The sequence below is a fragment of the Scyliorhinus torazame genome, chromosome 13 (assembly GCF_047496885.1).
Source record: "Scyliorhinus torazame isolate Kashiwa2021f chromosome 13, sScyTor2.1, whole genome shotgun sequence".
NCBI lineage: Eukaryota > Metazoa > Chordata > Chondrichthyes > Carcharhiniformes > Scyliorhinidae > Scyliorhinus > Scyliorhinus torazame.
The window spans coordinates 151,035,841-151,057,463 of NC_092719.1; the positions used below are offsets into that span (position 1 = coordinate 151,035,841).

Genomic DNA, 21,623 nt, shown 5'->3' on the forward strand with positions numbered 1-21,623 from the left:
AAATTATATCTTAGTAAATTGCAGAATATTGGGGGAGTCAGACCTATTTAAAACTGCAGTTGTAAAGCATGAGCTTACAATACAATCATATTTTCAACATTTTTATTTCACCCTTTTCTCGTGATTTTTTTAAATTAAAATTTTTAGAGTACCCAATTTTTTTTCCAATTAAGGGAACATTTAGTGTGGCCAATCCACCTAGTCTGCACATCTTTGGGCTGTAGGGGTGAGACCCAGACAAACACGAGGAGAATGTGAAAACTCCACACGGACAGTGACCTGGGGCCGGTATCGAACCTGGGTCCTCAGTGGCGTGAGGCAGCAGTGCTAACCACTATGCCACCCAGCGTGATTTATTTATATATTTTCTGCTAGTTTACTCTCCTCATCGCCTGAAGGTGTTAGCTCCTTACCAGGATGTAGGGCACGATTTAAAGGGACAAAATAGTCCTGTTTTGGGAGTGTTCAGTGGGGCCTTCCTCGGGTGCCGAAAATGATACCGCTATTTAACGGGACTTTTCCGTTTTTTGGCCTCGGCTGGGACCGCCCCGCCAAGGCATCATTTTACATAATTTCCTGCACTGACGAGCTCAGCTCACCAGTGCAGGAAGATGACTTGTGGATCGGGGTGCCATTTTTAAATGTCAGCCCGATATTTTGACACCCCTCAGCCATCCCACCAAGGCCTCCGGACCCCTTCGCCCACTGCACTCAACTTACCTCTTAGGGATCCACGAGCCCCCTCCAAAGTCTGACCACCCGGTGGTCTCTGATAGCCTGGGAGAACCCCCAGGTACCGATTCGCCTGGTCCACATTTGTGGAAACCAGTGCTAAACGGTGCCCTGGCGAGGTCTCCCTTGCATGGCTATTAGTTCCTGGGCGCCGGATGAATATGGTGCAGATATATTTAAATGAGCCTAATGGCTCACTTAAACCATGTTAATCTGGATCACGCCCAGCGAGATCTCGTTAAATCTCACGAGGCTTTTGTGCGACCCGAGTCTCGTGAGTGGCCGCTCGCAAATTTAACGGCCTTGTTGCGTTACCAAGTCGGGCGCTTTGAGGCAATTAAATCGTGCCATTAGCTTCAAGGACATTATCCTCTAGCACCTTGCCCCAGTAGCTGTTCATCTGCAAGGGTTGGCGGGCTTTTGACCACATGAAACATTATAGCTAAGAACCATCCTATCTTCATCTGGTCTTCACACAAGTGCAGTTGCATCCTGGATTATTGGTTAACAAATGGGAACAGGAACCCTAATTTATCTTCCACTCCCAATCCAAGAGGCATTAATTGTAGTGTTCCCACTCAACACAGTTGTTTGTGTTTTGAATCTGGGACCTTCATGTCATGTTTGGCTCGTTACCAGCTTTTGGCAGCTTATTTTTTTTCAAGATTTTCCTGAACAGATCTTTTGCTCCTTGAGTTCATAGCTTCAGTTTTATTCATATTTATCTTTTAATGGTCTTCAGATAATTGATGAGTTGACAGACAAGTTGGAAAAGAGAGAAGCACAGTTGTTGTCTGTTAGCAAAGATAAGGCAGCATTGGAGGAGGCAATTGATAACCTAAAAGAGTAAGTTTTACTAAAATCTTCTTATTTTAGCTTTATAAGATAATGGGTGGGATTTTCCACCCCGCACCCCCGCGCGTGTCTTGTGGTCCCGCCGCTGTCAACAGGTTTTCCCATTGTTCACACCCTCTGCTGCTGGGTAGCCCACAGTGGGGGTGACACCATCGGCAAGACCGGAAGGTCCAGCTGGCAAGAATGGCAGGAAAAGTTTGGCCAATAACCTAAGTGGCTTGCAGACCATATGGCTCATCAAATACAGCAAAAAGTAGCATAACTGTTAATTAATTTAATACACTAATTTGTGTAAAATTCTCATCTCTAGAAGCCAACAGCAAGCCATTTCCTTTTCTTTTGCTTGTTAGTATTTGCTCTTCAGTATGGTATTATTAGTTCCAGAATAATTCCAAAGCATGTTTTTCATATCAAAATACTACCTTTGTTTTATCTAGTATTCATCTAATGTATTTATAGTGTTTCAGTTTTTTAAATTAAATATTTGTATTATTTACTGCAATAAAACTCTAATAAATATTGTGCTTTATCTTTAATTCATCACTTCATATTTCTTTTGCATCCAGTGGCCAAACAGAACTTTAATTAAGCATTTGATAGTTCCTTACAGGCATAATTGAAGTTTGGAAATGTCGAAGTCTTTAATTCCAGTGGTGGTGGACGTTTTTTGTATTTCAAGTAGTTGGGATATGGAAAAAATGTACATCCAGTATTATTCCTCAATAAAGTTCTACGCACGGGGCTAACTATATATATATATATATATTTATATATAAAAGCTTCACCTATATGTCACCTGAAAAATATAATAAAGTGGAGTAAGTAAGCAAGATGTGTTTTGTTGTACAGGTCCATTGCCAATTTTAGGTCCTGTTCCTCCATAGTATTTTAATAGTACTGAACTATAATTCCAGATACAGTCCAGCCTACTGTAAGGGCAGTTTAATATTTCAATGTGTCCTGTAAATGTGGAGAAAAATCAGATTCTGTGATCCTGATTTCAATTTATTTTTTTGAAGAAGGGTTTAAGTTGTCTGTAGTCTTTCCAGCTACAAATTCAGTGCATTCTTGTTTACACTATTTAAGTTTGTCTGGAATGTAAGATTGTCATTTCTGGTAAGAGTGTGCTTTATAATTCAGCACAAAAATACTGATTTAGTTTTCCTTTTGTTTAATAATTTTGTTTAATAATGAATGCCAGTCTGTAATTTTGAATACAATTAGCAATGGTTCTGAGCAAACCCAAGGTCTTAGCCTCATATTTAAAAATAAATGCTTTTGTTAATGAAGTGAGATGATTAGACTGAAGGAAGAAAGCAACAGCATCCCATCAATAAAAGATGAGTTCACCCAACGTATTGCAGAGTCTGAAAAGAAAGTCCATCTTGCTTGCAAGGAAAGGGATAATATTAAAAAGGTAAGCAAACTTGTTAACTTCCTTGGAATTGTCTTATGTTCAAATCGAAAATGCAACATGAATTATCTATAGAAATGTTAGAAAAATAAAACTTAAACTACAAACAATACGGAGCAATTACAATTATTAGCGAACCTTTGTTCCTGCATTTTATCCATGGTTACAGGAACAGGGTTGTGAGGGAACAGTTGAAGAGGGAATTCTAATGCAGTTTACACAGACACTTGAATTTCCTGGACTACCCAACATTTGGAATGGAAATGAGGTGTAATATTTGGAAAAAGATGTGAATATTTATGCGTTAATATATATCTATATATTTTGCTAAAATTATAATTTTGCTTATGTGTTGTTTGTGAGCTTTTAGGAATTAAATACCGTGAAGGCAGAACTGTCTACTAGATTTACTACTAATGAAACAGCAGATTTAGTCCGAGAGAAAGATGAGCAGATTAGAGGACTGCTAGAAGAAGGTAAGAAGAATGTGATAGAAATATCAAAGTATTGAAATCACTTCAGGAAAAAAAAATCACTAACTAATACCTGAAAAAAAATGACCAGCCCAAAGATTTTTTTTGAGATCTGTAATAAAGTATACTATGTCGTAGCAGTATCGGATTTGCTTTTAATGTTGTACTGGTATTTGTTAGATATTCTCTTTTTTAAAAAAATATATTTTATTGAAATTTTTTTTCCCTGAGCAACATTTTTCCCGCTTACAAAACAAACGAAACGATAACAATAACAAAACAGAAATTTTTTAACTTTTTAACAATAATAATAATATACAAGTAACAAAACCTTGTACTCTATTGACCTATACTCAACTAAGCCCCCCCCCCCCCCCCCCCCTCCTGGGTTGCTGCTGCTGGTCATCTGTCTTCCCTCTAACGTTCCCCTAGGTAGTCGAGAAATGGCTGCCACCGCCTGGTGAACCCTTGAGCCGATCCTCTCAGGGCAAACTTTATCTGCTCCAGTTTAATGAACCCCGCCATATCATTTACCCAGGCCTCCAGTCCGGGGGGTTTCGCCTCCTTCCACGTGAGTAGGATCCTGCGCCGGGCTACTAGGGACGCAAAGGCCACAACGTCGGCCTCTTTCGCCTCCTGCACTCCCGGCTCTTCCGCAACTCCAAATAGAGCTAACCCCCAGCCTGGTTTGACCCGGGCCTTCACCACCCGCGAAATCACTCCCGTCACTCCCTTCCAATACCCTTCCAGTGCAACTAAGGCAAAGTTAGCAACATTATTTGGCGACATCCTTACGGGACCCGATCTAGCAGTGGAAAACCACTCCGGGAGAACCCAGAATTTGAATTAGAGATCCAATTGGAAACAGAAAACCATAAGTGTTCAAGCAGTTCTGATCAATACTCCTAATTCAGATGTGTGTGTATGTATGCATGCGTAACTAACAGGGCGATGAGGTAAAACTGATAGATTTTTTTGTTGCGACAAAACTGTCGGAAGTTTGTATTTCGGAAAGTAGCAAAAGCTGTACCCGTATTTACAGCACCGCCTTAGTACCCCTGACCCAAATTTGAAGAGCAGCATTCTGATTAATACCCCTGTCCCAAATTTGAAGAGCAGCATTCGGATAGGAAAGATGGCAATGCAGGCAATGCAGCGCCTCATGAACACAGAGGAATTTGCGGTCACAGCGACCAACAGCAGTAGAGTGGGACAATGTCCCATTTGGGAGGAAGAGATCAGGAAATATCTCAAAGGGAAAGGATGGCCCCTTTGGAATGATTTCTGTGACAATGAGGAATCAGGTCCCGGGAGTATAGGACATATTTGGTGGGAGAACCTGAGCGAGATCCACAAAAAGTGCTTAGGGAAAGCTCGCAAGCCGATGGCAATTGTGTCCTGCTTGGCACAATTGCGAGGCACAGAGGAGGTCGTTAGGACGCTCCGGAAAGAAGTTGAGGGCATACATCGAATGAGTAAGGTCGATGTAAGCGAGGTAGAAAAGGAGAATTTGGAATTGAGAAGGAAATTGGCAGCAAAAGATGTAGAGGTGGAGGATGCCAAAAGGGCACACCAGTCTTGTCTGGCGCACTTAAGCAGCTTCCAGTCTCAATATGAAAAGGCCTATCAGGACACCGCAACGTGCAGTCCTGGTACGTGAAGAAACAGAAAAGCAGGTAGAGGCATTACAGAGACACTGTAGTGACCTAAAGGCAGCATTAAGAGCACTCCATGCTGCCACCACAGAACAAAGACAAAGCATGCTAGATCACGCAAAGTGCCGGAAGCAGATTGCAGAGCTGCAATCGCTGCTTTCAATTCAGAAAGGTTTTCAGGAAACCTTTGGAGAAAAACTAGATCAGGAAGACGGCCCTGATTGGGAAGAATCGAACAAAACAGCGCAGAGATATGTTCAGAGAACATGTGCGCAGGGAAAGCCACAAAAGAGGAAAGCGCCCCAACCCCCCACAGAGCAGATAGTTCAAGCTCCAATGAACCCAGTAACCACCCACCGCACAGCCACATCGGACGATGCGGAATTTCTATACTCCACCCCCTTAACAGTGACCCAATTACGGGACGCATGTGATAAGATCACACCGTTCCTCCCCACCTCAGACCCCCACCATTTCTTTGCCACAGTCAAGCATCTGGCGACCATGTATGGCCTGGATGAGCGAGAGCATGTAAAGCTCACCGTTTTAAGTTTAGATCCTTCAGTAGCAGCAGCCCTTCCCGACCCACAGAATGTAGGAGGAGGCACCCTTGCAGAAATGCGTACCGCGATCCAGGATGCGATCGGGAAAACCGGGGTGACCCCATAGATGGCCTCAATAAGTGCAGGCAGGAAAAGACAGAACACCCACGGCGTTTGCTGGGCGCCTGTGGATTCATTTCACAGCAGTTTTCGGTAATTTAGAACGCGCCCATTTGTCCCAACATTGTATGGCCAAATGGACCCGCACCCTTATCTCCCATGCCACAGAAACAGGACAAAAAGCCTGTACGAATTATGACCCCTCAGAGGAAGCCCACAATGAGAAATGGGCTTTAAAAAGATTGTCTCGCGCCTGGGAGCAGTCTGAACAAAACAAACCCGCAGTTAAAAATCCCAAGGAAGAGCAGGCAGACATGCATCCAGTTAAAACGCACCAGAACCCCGCATGGGTAAACGAAGGAAGGAACAGCCCCCCCCAGAAACCACCGGAATGTTATAATTGCGGACAATTAAGGATTACGCACGAGAATGTCAACCCCCCCTGAAACAGCAACGGAATCAGCCCACAAATGCCCCCCACCCAGGGAACCATACCCAAGGGAACAATGCACCAGAGAGCCTGCTCCACCTTACATGCCCCAGGGGTCATGTTACAACTGTGGGCAGTCAGGACACTTCGCCCGAGATTGCAGGAAACCCCCACCAGCTAGACTATCCCCCAGATGTGAAAGAGAACACCACCCACAGCAGCTACAAGGTCCCAGCTGCCCCATGCAAACTGTGAGCGCTTACCCACCACTTCTCATGGCAGCGTTACCTCAGCAAGGCCACTTCATTTTTGTTTCGTTCCTCCTTCCTCTCTTCTTCGGTCACGCTGCACTCCCTCCATGTGCTAGTTACACCCCAGCCCAAATGTGATTTACGGTGTCCCTTTTTCTGATGGAACCTGCCGCATGTTTTATGTTGTTTGTAAGTTTGTTAAATGTTGTTTATCAGACCGGAAAATTTTTTTTCACGGCCCCACGTCTTTTCACCCGAAACCTCTGAGGACTTGCCCACAGAGACTCACTTTTGCCAGACACTAGTTCAGCGGAACTAGCTTGTCTGCAGAGACTTGTTAAGGTACCAGACGCCCGTTTGTAACTGCCCTTCTGGTTCGAAGGTAGAACCACTACGGCAGCCCCCGTTTCTTGCCCGTTCTTGTCGGTTGCTCAGGCAGTGGAGAAACGGCTTGGGACCCACCCTGCCGTTCCAATACGCTTCCAGTGTCGGGCACGCCCAAAACATATGTGCGTGGTTTGTCGGGCTCCCGCCACACCTCCCACATTTGTCCTCCACTCCAAAGAACCTGCTCAATCTTGCCCCCGTTATGTGTGCTCTACGTAGCACCTTAAATTGAATCAGGCTAAGCCTGGCGCATGAGGAAGAGGAATTTACCCTGCTTAGAGCATCAGCCCACATACCCTCCTCTATCTCCTCCCCTAATTCTTCTTCCCACTTTCTTTTTAGTTCGCCCACCGACTCCTCCCCCTCTTCCCTCATCTCTTTATAAATCTCTGACACCTTGCCCTCTCCGACCCACACCCCTGAAAGCACCCTGTCCTGTATCCCCTGTGTCGGGAGCCGCGGAAATTCCCTCACCTGTTGTCGAGTAAACGCCCTCACCTGCATGTATCTCAAGAAATTCTCCCGGGGTAACTTATACTTTTCGTCCAGTGCTCCCAAGCTCGCAAAAGTCCCATCTATGAATAAATCTCCCACCTTCCTAATTCCCAACTGGTACCAGCTCTGAAATCCTCCATCCATTCTTCCTGGGGCGAACCTATGGTTGTTCCTGATAGGGGACCCCACCAGGGCTCCCCGCACCCCTCTCTGTCGCCTCCACTGTCCCCATATGTTCAGTGTTGCCGCCACCACCGGGTTCGTGGTGTACATTTTCGGTGAGAACGGTAGCGGCGCCGTCACCAGCGCCTCTAGACTCGTCCCTTTACAGGACCTTCTCTCCAGCCTTTTCCATGCCGCTCCCTCACCCTCCATCATCCATCTACGTATCATTGCCACATTGGCGGCCCAATAATATTCTCCCAAGTTCGGTAGTGCCAGTCCTCCTCTGTCCCTACTGCGCTGAAGGAACCCCCTCCTTACTCTCGGAACTTTCCCTGCCCACACAAAGCTCGTAATGCTCCTATCTATTTTATTAAAAAAGGTCCTGGTGATTAAAATAGGGAGACATTGAAATACAAATAAGAACCTCGGGAGGACCATCATCTTAATTGCTTGCACCCTGCCCGCCAGCGATAAAGGCTGCATGTCCCACCTCTTAAAGTCCTCCTCCATTTGTTCTACCAGCCGTGTCAGATTAAGTCTGTGCAAGGTTCCCCAGCTCCTAGCGATCTGAATCCCCAAGTATCGGAACTTTCTTTCCACTTTCCTTAGCGGTAAGCCTTCTATCTCTCTACTCTGGTCCCCTGGATGTATCACATATAATTCACTCTTCTCCATGTTTAACCTATACCCCGAAAATTCCCCGAACCTCCTCAAGATTCGCATAACCTCTATCATCCCCCCCGCTGGGTCCGACACGTATAGCAATAGGTCATCCGCGTATAACGAAACTCGGTGTTCTTCTCCCCCTCTAGTCACCCCTCTCCATTTCCTGGAGTCTCTCAACGCCATGGCCAGAGGTTCAATTGCCAACGCAAACAACAATGGAGACAGCGGGCATCCCTGTCTTGTTCCCCTATATAATCGGAAATACTCCGATCTATGTCGACATGTAACTACGCTTGCCGTTGGTGCCCCATAAAGTAGTCTAACCCAGCGAATAAACCCGTTCCCAAACCCAAACCTCCTTAACACTTCCCATAAATACTCCCACTCCACCCTATCAAATGCCTTCTCTGCGTCCATTGCCGCCACTACCTCTGCCTCCCCCTCCACTGAGGGCATCATTATCACCCCTAATAGCCGTCGCACGTTAACATTCAATTGTCTCCCTTTTACGAACCGTGTCTGGTCTTCGTGCACCACCCCTGGGACACAGTTCTCTATCCTCGATGCCAGCACCTTTGCTAGCAGTTTGGCGTCCACGTTCAATAGTGAAATAGGTCTATAAGACCCACACTGCATCGGATCTTTGTCCCTCTTCAAAATTAGCGATATCGTCGCCTCCGACATTGTCGGGGGTAGTGTCCCCCCTTCCCTGGCCTCATTGAACGTCCTCGCCAACAACGGGGCCAACAAGTCCACATATTTTCTGTAGAATTCCACCGGGAACCCGTCCGGCCCCGGGGCTTTCCCTGCTTGCATGCTTCCCAGTCCCTTAATAACCTCGTCCACCTCAATCGGCGCCCCCAGGCCTGCCACCGCCTGCTCCTCCACTTTCGGGAACCTCAATTGGTCCAGGAACTGCCACATCCCCTCCTCTCCCTCTGGGGGCTGAGACCTATACAGTTCTTCATAAAAGGTCTTAAACACCTCATTTATCTTTCCTGCCCTTCGCACAGTGTCTCCCCTTTCATCCCTAATTCCTCCTATCTCCCTCGCTGCTGCCCTCTTTCGCAGTTGGTGCGCCAACAGGCGACTAGCCTTTTCCCCATATTCATACCTCCTCCCCTGTGCCTTCCTCCACAGTACCTCCGCCTTTCTGGTGGTCAGAAGGTCAAACTCGGTCTGGAGTCGTCTCCTCTCCCTGTACAGCTCCTCCTCCGGAGTCTCTGCAAATTCCCTGTCCACCCTTAAAATCTCCCCCAGTAATCTATCCCTTTCCTTGGCCTCTATTTTCCTTTTGTGGGCCCCGATAGAAATCAGCTCTGCTCTGACCACCGCTTTTAGTGCTTCCCAGACCACTCCCACAGGGACCTCGCCGTCGTCATTGACCTCCAGGTATCTCTCGATACACCCCCTCACTCTTGCACACACTCCCTCATCCGCCATCAGTCCCACATCTAATCGCCAGAGTGTTCTCTGCTCCCTGTCCTCTCCTACTTCCAGGTCCACCCAATGTGGGGCATGATCCGAAACCGCTATGGCTGAGTATTCAGCTTCTTCCACCCTAGAGATCAACGACCTTCCTAAAACAAAAAAATCTATCCGGGAGTACACTTTATGGACGTGGGAGAAGAAGGAATACTCCCTAGCCCTGGGTCTGAGAAATCACCATGGATCCACTCCCCCCATTTGGTCCATAAACCCCTTAAGTACCTTGGCCGCTGCCGGCCTTCTTCCAGTCCTTGAGCTGGATCTATCTAGCCCCGGGTCCAGCACCGTATTGAAGTCCCCTCCTAAAATCAAATTTCCTGCCTCCAGGTCCGGAATACGCCCCAGCATCCATCTCATGAACCCCGCATCGTCCCAATTTGGGGCATACACATTAGCCAACACGACCTCCATTCCCTCCAGCCTACCACTCACCATTACATATCTACCTCCACTATCTGCTACGATGGTCTTTGCTTCAAATGCTACCTGTTTCCCCACCAAAATGGCCACCCCTCTGTTCTTTGCGTCCAGTCCTGAGTGGAACACCTGTCCCACCCATCCTTTCCTTAGCCTAACTTGGTCCGCCACCTTTAGGTGCGTCTCTTGGAGCATAACCACGTCTGCCCTTAGTCCTTTCAAATGCGCGAGCGCTCGGGCCCTTTTTATCGGTCCATTCAGGCCTCTCACGTTCCATGTGATCAGCCTCACTGGGGGGCTACCTGCCCCCCCTCCCGTGTCGACTAGCCATTACCTTCTCTAGGCCAGTCCCATATCCCGACTCCGCGCTCCCGCTCGCTCCCCCAGAGTCGCATTCCGCCCCCGACCACCCTCTCTTTAGCCATTTCCTTTTGGATTTCTGCAGCAGCAACCCAGTTGTCCCCTTCCCCACTCCTCCCCCCCCCCCCTCCCCCACCCGCTAGATCCCTATCTAGCTTGATTGCTCCCCCCATATCACTTCCGTAAGTCAGCTGACTTCAACTGACCCCGGCTACTCCTGCTCGCTCCTCGACCCCCCCCGCTGTGAGGGAACTCCCATCCGCCTTGCGCCTGTTTTCCCGCCTTATTCTTTCTGGCACGGGAACATCCCTTTACCTGACACGCCTCTTATGGCACAGCTCCCTTTCCCCTCCCCCTCTCCTTCCCCATTCTCCGACTATGTCCCGCCTCTCCCCCCTCACCGGCGCCCACATTTCCCCAGTGTCCCCCCCCTTCCCTGTTTACTTCTCGATTAACTTTCACCATCCCATTAACAAAAACAATAATAACAACAATAACAGTTCCCTGCAGCATCAGTCCCTCAGTTCCGGTCCAGTTTCTCTTCATTGATGAAGGACCATGCTTCCTCCGCCGTCTCAAAATAATAGTGTCTCTCCTGATGCGTGACCCATAGTCTTGCCGGCTGCAGCATCCCAAACTTCACCTTCCTTTTGTGCAAAACCTCTTTGGCTCGGTTGAAGCTCACCCTCCTTCTCGCCACCTCCGCACTCCAATCCTGGTAGATCCTTACCACAGCATTCTCCCATCTGCTACTCCGCACCTTTTTAGCCCATCTCAGGACCTCTTCTCTGTCCTTAAGGCGGTAGAATCGCACGATTATCGCCCTCGGTGGTTCTCCCGCTTTTAGTCTTCTCGCCGGGATCCGATTTGCCCACTCCACCTCCATGGGGCCCGCAGGGGCCTCAGCACCCATCAGTGAGCTCAGCATCTTACTTGCGTACGCTCCACAGTCCACTCCTTCCACACCCTCCGGGAGACATAGTATCCTAAGGTTCTTCCTTCGCGCTCCATTTTCAAGGGCCTCAATCCTGTCAGCACACTTTTTATGAAGTGCCTCGTGCGTCTGAGTCTTGACCGCCAGGCCCAGGACCTCGTCCTCAATACCTGACACCTTCTGCTCCACCACGCGAAGTTCAGTCTCCTGGGTCTTTAAAGTCTCCTTAAGCCCCTCAATTGCGTGTAACAACGGGGTCATTACCTCCTTCTTCAGCAGGTCCACGCACCGTCTCACAACCTCGTCCTGCTCAGGCCCCCATGTCACCTGCGATCCCTCCGCCGCCATTTTGTTCCACTCCCTCTGACCTTCTGATTGCAGATTCTTCGGGCTGCAGCCGCCTCCGCCGGTTTTTCCCTCCGTCGTTCGGGGGGGACTCCCTTCCCTCGCGCCTCGCACCGGGTTTTTCGGCCGGCAACCCTCGCACCGGGTTTTTCGGCCCGTTGGGGCTCTTAAAAGAGCCCGAAGTTCCATCGGAGCTGGAGCCGCCGAAACGTGCGGCTAGCTCATCCCTGCCGCAACCGGAAGTCCGTTAGATATTCTCATAGCTCACTGACTAACTAGCTGAGGTACTCTAATAATGCAATACTCGACAAACCCATGAATATTGTTTTAAGAACTGTTTTAAAGCAATCAATCTGGCCGTGTCAAGAAGCGTATAATGGAAGCTTCGGCTCAACCATTTTTCAAGGTACGTATTCAGTGTATCATAGTTTAATTTTTCTGAAACAAATTACATTTGAAAACCGGCAAATAAGATTTTATATTCTACAGAAAAGTGCATGAGAGCATTTAATTACTAAATCATAGGATGGAATTATAGAATAGTCACAGCACAGAAGGAGGCCATTCAGCCTGTCCAGCACGTGCTGGCTCTCTGCAAGGTCCTACAATCCCAATCTTTCCTTATAACTATGTTTTTAATCCCCCTTTCAGCTGCTTATTGAATTTGTTTTTGAAAATAACAATTAATTCTTCATCCCTTTCAGGCAGGAGATTCCAGATTGTAACCACTCACGACATAAAAACGTTTAGTCTCATGTTGCCTCTGGTTCTTTAGGCAGGCACCTTAAATCTGATCATGGGAGCGGTTTCTCCACGTACTCTGGTTCAATGCCCCATGCCTTTTTGTGTTTCTATCAAATCTCTCAGCCTTCTTTGCTGTAAGGAGAACGATGCTCACGCCATCCATGTAACTGAAGACCCTCCTAAATGGAATTATTCTCATAAATCTTTCTTTAATCCTCTTTAAAGTCTTCACATCCTTCCTCAAGTGTCCAGAATTGGATACTATACTGGTTGAGACCGAACCAGTCCTTCATACCGAGATTACTTTTGTACTCTTTGCCATTGTTCATAAAACTCAAGATCCCATATGCCTTTTAACAGTTTTCTTTCTTTTTTTACTTATAAAATCAAGTGCGAATTTGATTTTTTTTAAGTGCCCAATTTTTTTTTTTCCAATTAAGGGGCAATTTAGTGTGGCCAATCCACCTACCCTGCACATCTTTGGGTTGTAGGGGTGAGACCCACGCAGACACGGGGAGTATGTGCAAACTCCACACGGACAGTGGTCCGGGGCCCGGATCAAACTCAGATCCTCAGCGGTGTGAGGCAGCAGTGCTAACCATTGCGCAAACGTGCCATACCACGTGTGCTCAAATTCTGATGAAGGATTTGAACACGGATCCTTGTGACTCAAAGGCATAAATGCTCCCAATTGAACAATAGCTAATGCGCACTAAATTGGCAGAAAATGTCAGGGTGTGCCCATTCCATTGTAAATAAATATTTAGTAGCTTGATGAGTCTTAATTATTGTCAGACTGTCAGGCACTACAATCCTTTACAATGTGGAGTCTCATTCATGTGGATTCAAATGATTTAATTATTGTTAGAGATTTCACTCTCACTCACACATATTCTCACACACACTCTTCTCTCTCTCTCTCTCTCTCTCTCTCCCCCCCTCTCTCTCTCACTCGCTCACACTCACACACATTCACTCACTCACTCTCAAACTCACTCTCACTCACTCACTTTCACTCTCACTCTCTCTCACACACTTTCAGTACCCAAATTGATGTTGAATGAAATATTCTAACTTAGAATTTCCAGTTCAGACTCGGTGCTGCTTGTTAATAATTTTTTGATCTGATTGGTTAGAGACACACCATTGTTCTCTCTCTTCACTCAAGTCTCTGATCTCTTGTCAAAAGTATATTGGCACTTTTGTGGGAAAACCCAAAGAATGTCTGCAAACAGGTGCAAGTGTATGGTGCCCTTTGTTCCCTGTTGGCTTAAAAATTTGGCCCTTGGTTTTAGAATAATTAGAAAAAAAATTGGATGAGCCCATCTTAGTAGCAATCACAACTGATTTTGAGGTGAGGTGGGAGAATGAAATGCTTCTTAGATTGCTTCCAAAATGTGCGCAGACGTAAGATCTAATGGTCAACTGTGCAAGGATTGTGCCTTATCACCATAAATGGTACAAATGGGTTCTATGCATTTTCGCTGACTCCTAGGATTACTCATTTTAAATCCCTATCCATTGGTGGAAACATTGGGTCCAAAAGAAATACTGTCCCAGAGCAGTGAGCGTGGAAATCCATCTCCATTAAGAAGATGCTGAAGAACGGGATGAACTAAATGCATCCTTCAGTACCAGTCTACTTAGTAGTGGAATAATTAATATTTGGACTTAAATGTTATAACAAAAACAAATTGCAACTATGTAAAGTTTTGTTCTGGGAAGTCTTCTGATAGGTATTCTTTATTTTTAATGCAATGTTAATGATTTCAGGAGAGAAGCTTTCTAAACAACTCCTGAACAATTCAAACATTATAAAGAAATTAAGGGCTAAAGAGAAGGAAAATGAGACCCTGGTCACCAAACAAAGCAAGAAAACCAAAGAGCAAGAGGAAGAAATTAAACATCTGCAGCAGGTTAGAAAATTAAATTCATGCTGTTGACTGAATTTGGCTCACTGGCCGAAATCTTCCGTCCACGTTCGCAGCTAGGATTTTCCGGTGCCGCTGAAAGTGAATGGAATTTTGGCTGGAATGCCAAATTCTCCACTATCGTTCCCAATGGGTACCGCCATGGACAAGACTGGAGAATCCTGCCCATTATGTTGAAACATTCTTTTAGTTAATGAGCAATATAAGCACTTCTCAAATACCACAAATGATTTAATAGGGTGGCTGGTGAAACCTACATGTGATATCTGTCAAAGTCCTCTTATCCTACATAATGTTTGTTTTTAACTTTATATTCAGTTTTTGTACGTGCTTAGTGCATAGACAAAAGGCAAATATTGTATCATATTTCAGAAGTAATAGATAATTATCTGTTATACTTTTAAAAATGGCATTTTTGGTGAGGTAGTATTTAGGGTTATTTGTGTTGATGGACAGCGAGACTAAAAATCACTTGACGTACGTGATTTTGCTGCAGGTGCTTGATGGTAAAGAAGAAGTGGAGAAACAGCATCGGGAGAACATCAAGAAGCTGAATGGTGTGGTTGAGAGACAGGAAAAAGAGATGAGCAAGCTGCAAATGACCTTGGAAGAACTACAGGAAAACAATCGCAGCCTTCAATCTGCACTTGACAGCTCCTACAAGTAAGGGAATAGATTCATATTGGATTTATGAACAGGGCATGCAGATCATGAAGAGAAAGTGAAATCTTACATATTATATTTCTTTATTAAATGTTCAGAAAATAATTGTAACTATAACAAATGCTTGCCATGCCACTGGTGCCCACATCTCATAGACAATAAAAAAAACTTGTATGTATTATGATGAATCGTTACTTATTCCATCAAATTTGGAAGTCATTTCCCCTTGTCCTCCTGCTTTTAGGTCTTCCAAAATGTCAGTATTTCCTATCTAAAAGACACAAGGAAGCAACTGCTTTCTCGGGCTCTCTCCTTGATATTTGGATGTGGAACTGTCTAAGATCCTTACATTTTCATATTTCCTTCCTCTGCTTTCCTGTTGAGATTGAAAGCTTGCAATGAATGTGATTGAAGCCATTGGCTCATAAAACATGGCAAAAAGTTTGTACTGGGCTACCATGGGCAAACATTTCAGGTTATTCTGCAATTCAACACTCCGAGTCAGAGCAGTTTCAGAGGGGAGCTCAGGTTAGAAAATACAACGGACCTGTCTCCAACCTCTGCCCGCATAAGTGCTGCTCCCGATTAGGATTGCAGAATTACTGCAAGATAATTTTGAGAAGAACAAAACATCAGTACCTCTGTAGCTGCCTATTTTTATTCATAAACCGGGTTTGTGTTTAAGAATTTGCTGTTCATTCCCAATATATTTCTTGGAGTAAAACAATTCTTCATAGATACCTTGCAATTCGTTTAATCACATTGCCTAACTTAACTTTCTTACCTTCAGAGAGCTTGCTGAACTGCATAAGGCTAATGCAGCTAAGCAGAGTGAAGCCCAAGAGGCAGCTTTGAGTTATGAGATTAAAACAAAGGAAGCATTGTCAGTGGCACTGGAACGAGCCCAGGAAGAGGCAAGGCAGCAACAGGAGGCTCTTGCTGGTCAAGTCAGTATAATTATTTTAGACTTTTTGTTAAAAACAATCATGAACCTACTACAAATACATTTTTGAATTATACATTAATATTATTTGGAATTATTGTGACCTGTGAGGAGGATAGAGAAGAGGACATAGAATGGGAAGATGTGTGGCAGGAGAATGGGAAGACGTGTGGCAGGAGAAAGCTAGTACAGAGAAGTGTGAAATTTTGAGAGCAAGAATAAGGAGGGCAATAAAAAGTAAATGACATAATTCTAAAGGGGCTGAAAGAGCAGAGGGTCCTGGGAGTATTTGTGCACAAATTGTTGAAGGTGCCAGGGCAGGTTGAGGAAACAGCCAAAAAGGCATACAGGATCCTTCTTGGGTTTTGTAAATAGAGGTATAGAATACAAACGGAAGTAAGTTATGATAAGCCTTTATAAAACACTGATTTGGCCTCAACTGGAGTATTATGTCCAATTCTGGGCACCATATTTTAGGAAGGATGTGAAGGCATTGGAGAAGGCATTTTTATGCAGCAAGTGGTTAGGACCTGGAATTCATTGTTTGAGAATGTGGTGAAGGCAGATTCAATCATGGCTTTCCAAAGGGTGGATAATTATATGAAGAGAAAATAAATTGCAGGGTTATGGGGAAAAATGGAGTGATACCAGATAAGTCACTCTAGCAGAGAGCCGGCATGTACATGAAGGACCAATGACCTCTTGCTGTGTTGTAACCATTCCATGACAGTAACCAAAGTTTAACCAATTCCATAAACTACAAAAATTTAACAAAATATAATGCAGCATCTTTTGAAAATCTGCAATATGCTCGAGACAATACTTATCCAGTAAACGTCTTCAACCCACCTTATTAACAATGTTATCATAATGCTGTTAAATGGCCACATCTGAACTTAAGTAGTGAGATGATTGTTGGCAGGCTACTTGACCATGGACAAAATACTGCTGATGCTGGAAACATGAAATAAAAACAGAGTTATTGGGCGCAACTCAGCGGATGTAACAAGTGAATCCCGCGAGAGCCCCAAATCGAAATTCCCGCCAGGCTGATCGCGAGTCACCTGACTTGCACCGCACGACGCAATTCAGATTGTGCCCTCACTGGGCGTGATCCAGATAGTTATATTTAAATTAGGCTCATTTAAATACCCGGACACCACATTCACCCAGTGCCTGGGAATCAACGGCCACGCCTGTCCGGGTGCCAAACGTGCCGGAAACGGAACTTCGTTTTAAACTGCTGAATTGGGCACAATTTTTCAGGTGTATGACCTTTCACAAAACTGGGAGAAATTAGAGATGATGTTTAAATTAATTTATGGGATGTGGGTGCTGTTGGCTAGACCAGCATTTATTGCTCTTGAGAACGTGGTGGTGAGCTGCCTTCTTTAACCACTGCAATCCCTGAGGTGTGGCTTCACCCACAGTGCTCTTAGGGAGTGAGTGCCAGGATTTTGACCCAGCAACAGTGAAGGCACTGAGATTCAATTCCAAGTCAGGATGGTGAGTGACTTGCACGGGAACCAGGTATTTGCTGATCTTGTCCTTTTAGATGGTAGGGATTGTGAGTTTGGAAGATATTTCTGAAGGAGCCTTGGTGAGTTCCTGTAGTACATCTTGCAGATAGTACCGCATGCTACTGTTGGTTGGTGGAGATAGTAAACGGGCTGTTTTGTCCTTGATGGCTTTGCGCTTCTTGGGTATTGTTTTTCACAACATCCTGGGCTCATGTGCAGTCAATTCCAACCCTACGTGACCGGAATCACAACACAGGTGAAAGAAGATTATTTAAAATACCCGAGGTCCTTTGTTAAGCTCAATAAACTGCACTCACCAGGTTTATAACTTTAACACGAGTAACCTTTTATTAACCCAGTATTCTAATCAAACGGACAGAAAATATAACTGACTTTCCCAACAACCCCTTTACATAATATACACACAGACGCACACATAGACAAACAACACAGAGGGGATAGGGTGGTGGAACGGGAAAGAAAATATTAATAAAAATAAAAGGATGAAGATCTTTGATGCACTGGGTTGACTTCTAGATTGTGTCTTTCTGAAGTTCAGCTTTTGTTTTGATACTTCTTCCTTCTAGGCTTGAGATGGTTTCCTCTGGCAAGGTTTCTACCTTATGAGAGATGTGCCGGGCACTCTCCGTTTTCAGAACAATAAAGCAGTTCTTTCACTTCAAGCAGGAGAGGGAGAGAGAGTGTTCCTTTTACTTCCAATGTCTAAACGCTTATGCCAAGTTCTCTCCGAAAGCATCATGCGGGACCAATTACTGACCATTGTCAGGCAGAACACTGTCCCTGGTCAACCCACCGGTTGCCAGCCTACCAATCAACCCAACCTCCTCGTTCTTAGGATCCACTTGGTGCCAAGAGGTCTGGTTTCTCCTCTCAAAAGACAAAACCTGGGAACAGTGTCCTGACTAGCAGGCTGCTTCAACCTTGAAGGCACATTTTGATTATGGGTCCACGGACCAAATAATAAAACTACATTAAAAGAAATGGGAACAAAGGAAATAAACAGGAGGTTTCTTACATGTTTTAACAAGTTTTAAACAAGTAAAAGGGGGAGGATGGATATCAAAAAAAGCAATGTCTCTGATAGGATGGAAGACAGGAGAGGTTAGATAAAAAAAAGAGTTGGTGGTGGAGGGTCAAACGGAGTGTTAGCTAAGCAAAAATCTGAGGAACTGTGAATGACAGAATCATGAACAGTTGCTGCCCAAAAGCAAAATGAGGAAAAAGAGAGAAACAAGAGAGGGGGGGGGGGGGGGGGGGATACAGCAAAGATAAAGGAAACCAATGGGGGTAGAGGTTACAATCTAAAATTGGTGACACTCCTCCTTTCTCATGTCTAAGACCTGAAACCCACCTCCCAGATGAATCAGCAAATTATTAGTACTACTGCCAATTTAGGATATTTTCTGCTCACAATGTGGTCTCCTCTATGTTAGAAAGGCCAAAAGTGCAGCACGGTGTCACAGTGGTTAGCACTGCTGCATTATAGCACCTTGCCTTTCGACTGGCATTTTACATGCTCCAGACTCAACATATAGTTTAACAATTTTAGATTGTAACCTCTTGCTGGACAGTAAAAGTGCACCAATATCTTTTCTACTGCCCCTTTTACTGAATCTCAAATTAAGTAGCATTGCACAGAACAGCATTCAAAACTGACACAGCTTTACTACTCATCTGATCATATTGTTCAAGATCAATTGGGATGGACGGGGTGGGGGGGGCGGAATTGAAGAGTCCAATTTGGGAACTGACATCTGATAAGCGCATGTTCACTCAAAAGCATTTTCACTTTTATTTCTGTATTTAGATTGCAAGTATAATCAATGGACTATTACTTACAATGTAGATAGTTTTTTGCCTTCCAAATGGCGAGCTTCTGATCTTAGCAACATCAAAGCTGCAGCCAAGCTGGAAGAAAGTTGTCAGTGAAGTTCTCTGATGCAGCTGCGTGTAGTAGATTCAGAATGAATGGAGTTTGAGTTTCCTTCCCAGTTGTTATCTACGTGGGGACATGAGAAGGCAGAGCGAGCAAATATTCTGAAAGAGGCATGTATGCTTGTATGTTGCTCTTTGTAAAAGCTATTCGAAAAATCAATCAATATGTGAAGCAGTACATGCCCAAATAAATTTGTTAACTGCCATGAACAAAGAAGACTATTTGTAAATGAGATTTCTAGAAATTTTGGTTTATAGCCAAATTAAGAAATTGTTAGAAAGGAATTAAGTACTAAATATTAAAATGTACTAGGACGTGATGTGTACAGTTTTACATGTGATAATCAATGTATTTCTGTTTGGTTGTGGTATAGGTGGCGGGCCTTAGATTAGGTCTTCAGCGGGCTGAACAGCAACAAGCCAGGAAGGAGGACTACTTGCGCCAAGAAATTGGTGAATTACAGCAGGTATACATTTTCACATTTCGGAGCTTGAGGCTTTGGATGAAGGGAAAGCAAGAATTGTAAATGTGGTTTGGAAAATATTTTCCTAACAGCGGATATGTCCTCTTACTTGAGGAGGGCTGTAGTTGCATTACAGGCAGTTCAGAGGAGGTTCACTAGCTTGATTCCAGATATGAGGGGTGTGTCTTCTGAAGAGGGTGGGGCAGTTTTGGCCTATACTCTCTCAGATCTGTTGAGGTTTATAAAGATGATAAAAGGTATTGACAAAGTAGACATAGGGCTTTCTCTTGTGCGTCAATCTTGAACGAGAGGTCATAGTTTTAGGAAAAGGAGTAGCAGATTTAAAACCGAGATGAGGAGAAATTACTTCTTTCAAATGGTTGTGAATCTGGGGAATTCACTATCCCAGAGTGGGGTGCACCCGGGACATTGATTAAATTTAAGAAGGAAATAGACGGATTTTAAATTAGAAATGGGTTAAAGGGTTATGGAGAACAGGCAGGAAATTGGATTTTATTTTATTTTTTTAAAATTTAAAGTACCCAATTCTTTTTTTTCCAATTAAGGGGCAATTTGGCGTGGTCAATCCACCTACCCTGCACATCTTTGGGTTGTGGGGGTGAGACCCACACAGACATGGGAACAATCTCTACAGGGACAGTGACCCGGGGCCGGGATCAAACCTGGGTCCTCAGCGCCGTGAAGGAAAGTGGAGTTGAAGCCGAGATGAGATCAGCACGATTGTATTGAATGGCAGAGCAGGCTTGGAGGGCTGAATTGCCTAATCCTGCTCCTAGTTTGTTATGTTCAGTGTCTCTCAGGAATTTTTTTAATGATTGGCTGAGCTGTACAGAACACAAAGGTCTCCAATTCAGCCTCTTATTAATGCAGTTAGCTCAGGTGATGGGAGGAGCACTGTTTGGCCTCAGCATCCCCAGATTATGAAAGGGGGAAGTTGATCATCATTAAACCCCTCATTGCTATCACGAGCCTTGCTGGAAGTGAATGTATCTGAATGACTGGATGAATGAAAATGAAATGAATGAATGAAATGAAAATGAATGAAAATTGCTTATTGTCACAAGTAGGCTTCAAATGAAGTTACTGTGAAAAGCCCCTAGTCGCCACATACCGGCGCCTGTTCGGGAAGGCTGATATGGGAATTGAACCGTGCTGCTGGCTGCCTTGGTCTGCTTTCAAAGCCAGCGATTTAGCCCTGTGCTAAACAGCCCCTGCCTATCTGAACGTTGCATGAGATCTGTACGAGATTTGCTGTGATACTGATAGTCAAATAGCTCATTAATACACGGTTGATGCTTATGCATGAACAATAGTCACTTGGGTGAGGTACTGAAGATGAATGATGCCTATTGAACTATACCTTATAAGAAGGCAGTATCTTCTTATAGGAGGAGGGGATGATATTGACAAAGATTTAAAAAATTAGGCATTTTATGTGTTATTTATATTCTTCGCAAAATCATGTCCTCATAATCGTATTCTAATCCAAATTAAATAGGTGAAGAAAGAAGCTCTTAGTAGTTGGCACCTCGATATTGGGAAATTGATGCAGAAGTGTCCTATGGATTTTTATGGTGAAATACATAAAATACCTCTGGCATCAAGGTGGAACTTTAAGACTTTTTTTAAAAAATAATTTTTATTAAAGGTTT

The 21,623-nt window shown here is 44.7% G+C and overlaps 1 protein-coding gene across 2 annotated transcripts in view; it reads left to right on the forward strand.

The window, feature by feature from the left end:
• The window catches only part of tmf1 (TATA element modulatory factor 1), a 75,998-nt gene that overhangs the window by 18,457 nt on the left and 35,918 nt on the right, over positions 1-21,623 (forward strand). For both annotated transcript variants that reach the window (XM_072472288.1, XM_072472289.1), the window contains exons 3-9: positions 1,475-1,578; positions 2,878-3,004; positions 3,372-3,477; positions 14,247-14,389; positions 14,901-15,067; positions 15,858-16,014; positions 19,861-19,953. In XM_072472288.1, the coding sequence (XP_072328389.1) occupies positions 1,475-1,578; positions 2,878-3,004; positions 3,372-3,477; positions 14,247-14,389; positions 14,901-15,067; positions 15,858-16,014; positions 19,861-19,953 (897 nt within the window). The remainder of the gene's footprint in view (positions 1-1,474; positions 1,579-2,877; positions 3,005-3,371; positions 3,478-14,246; positions 14,390-14,900; positions 15,068-15,857; positions 16,015-19,860; positions 19,954-21,623) is intronic.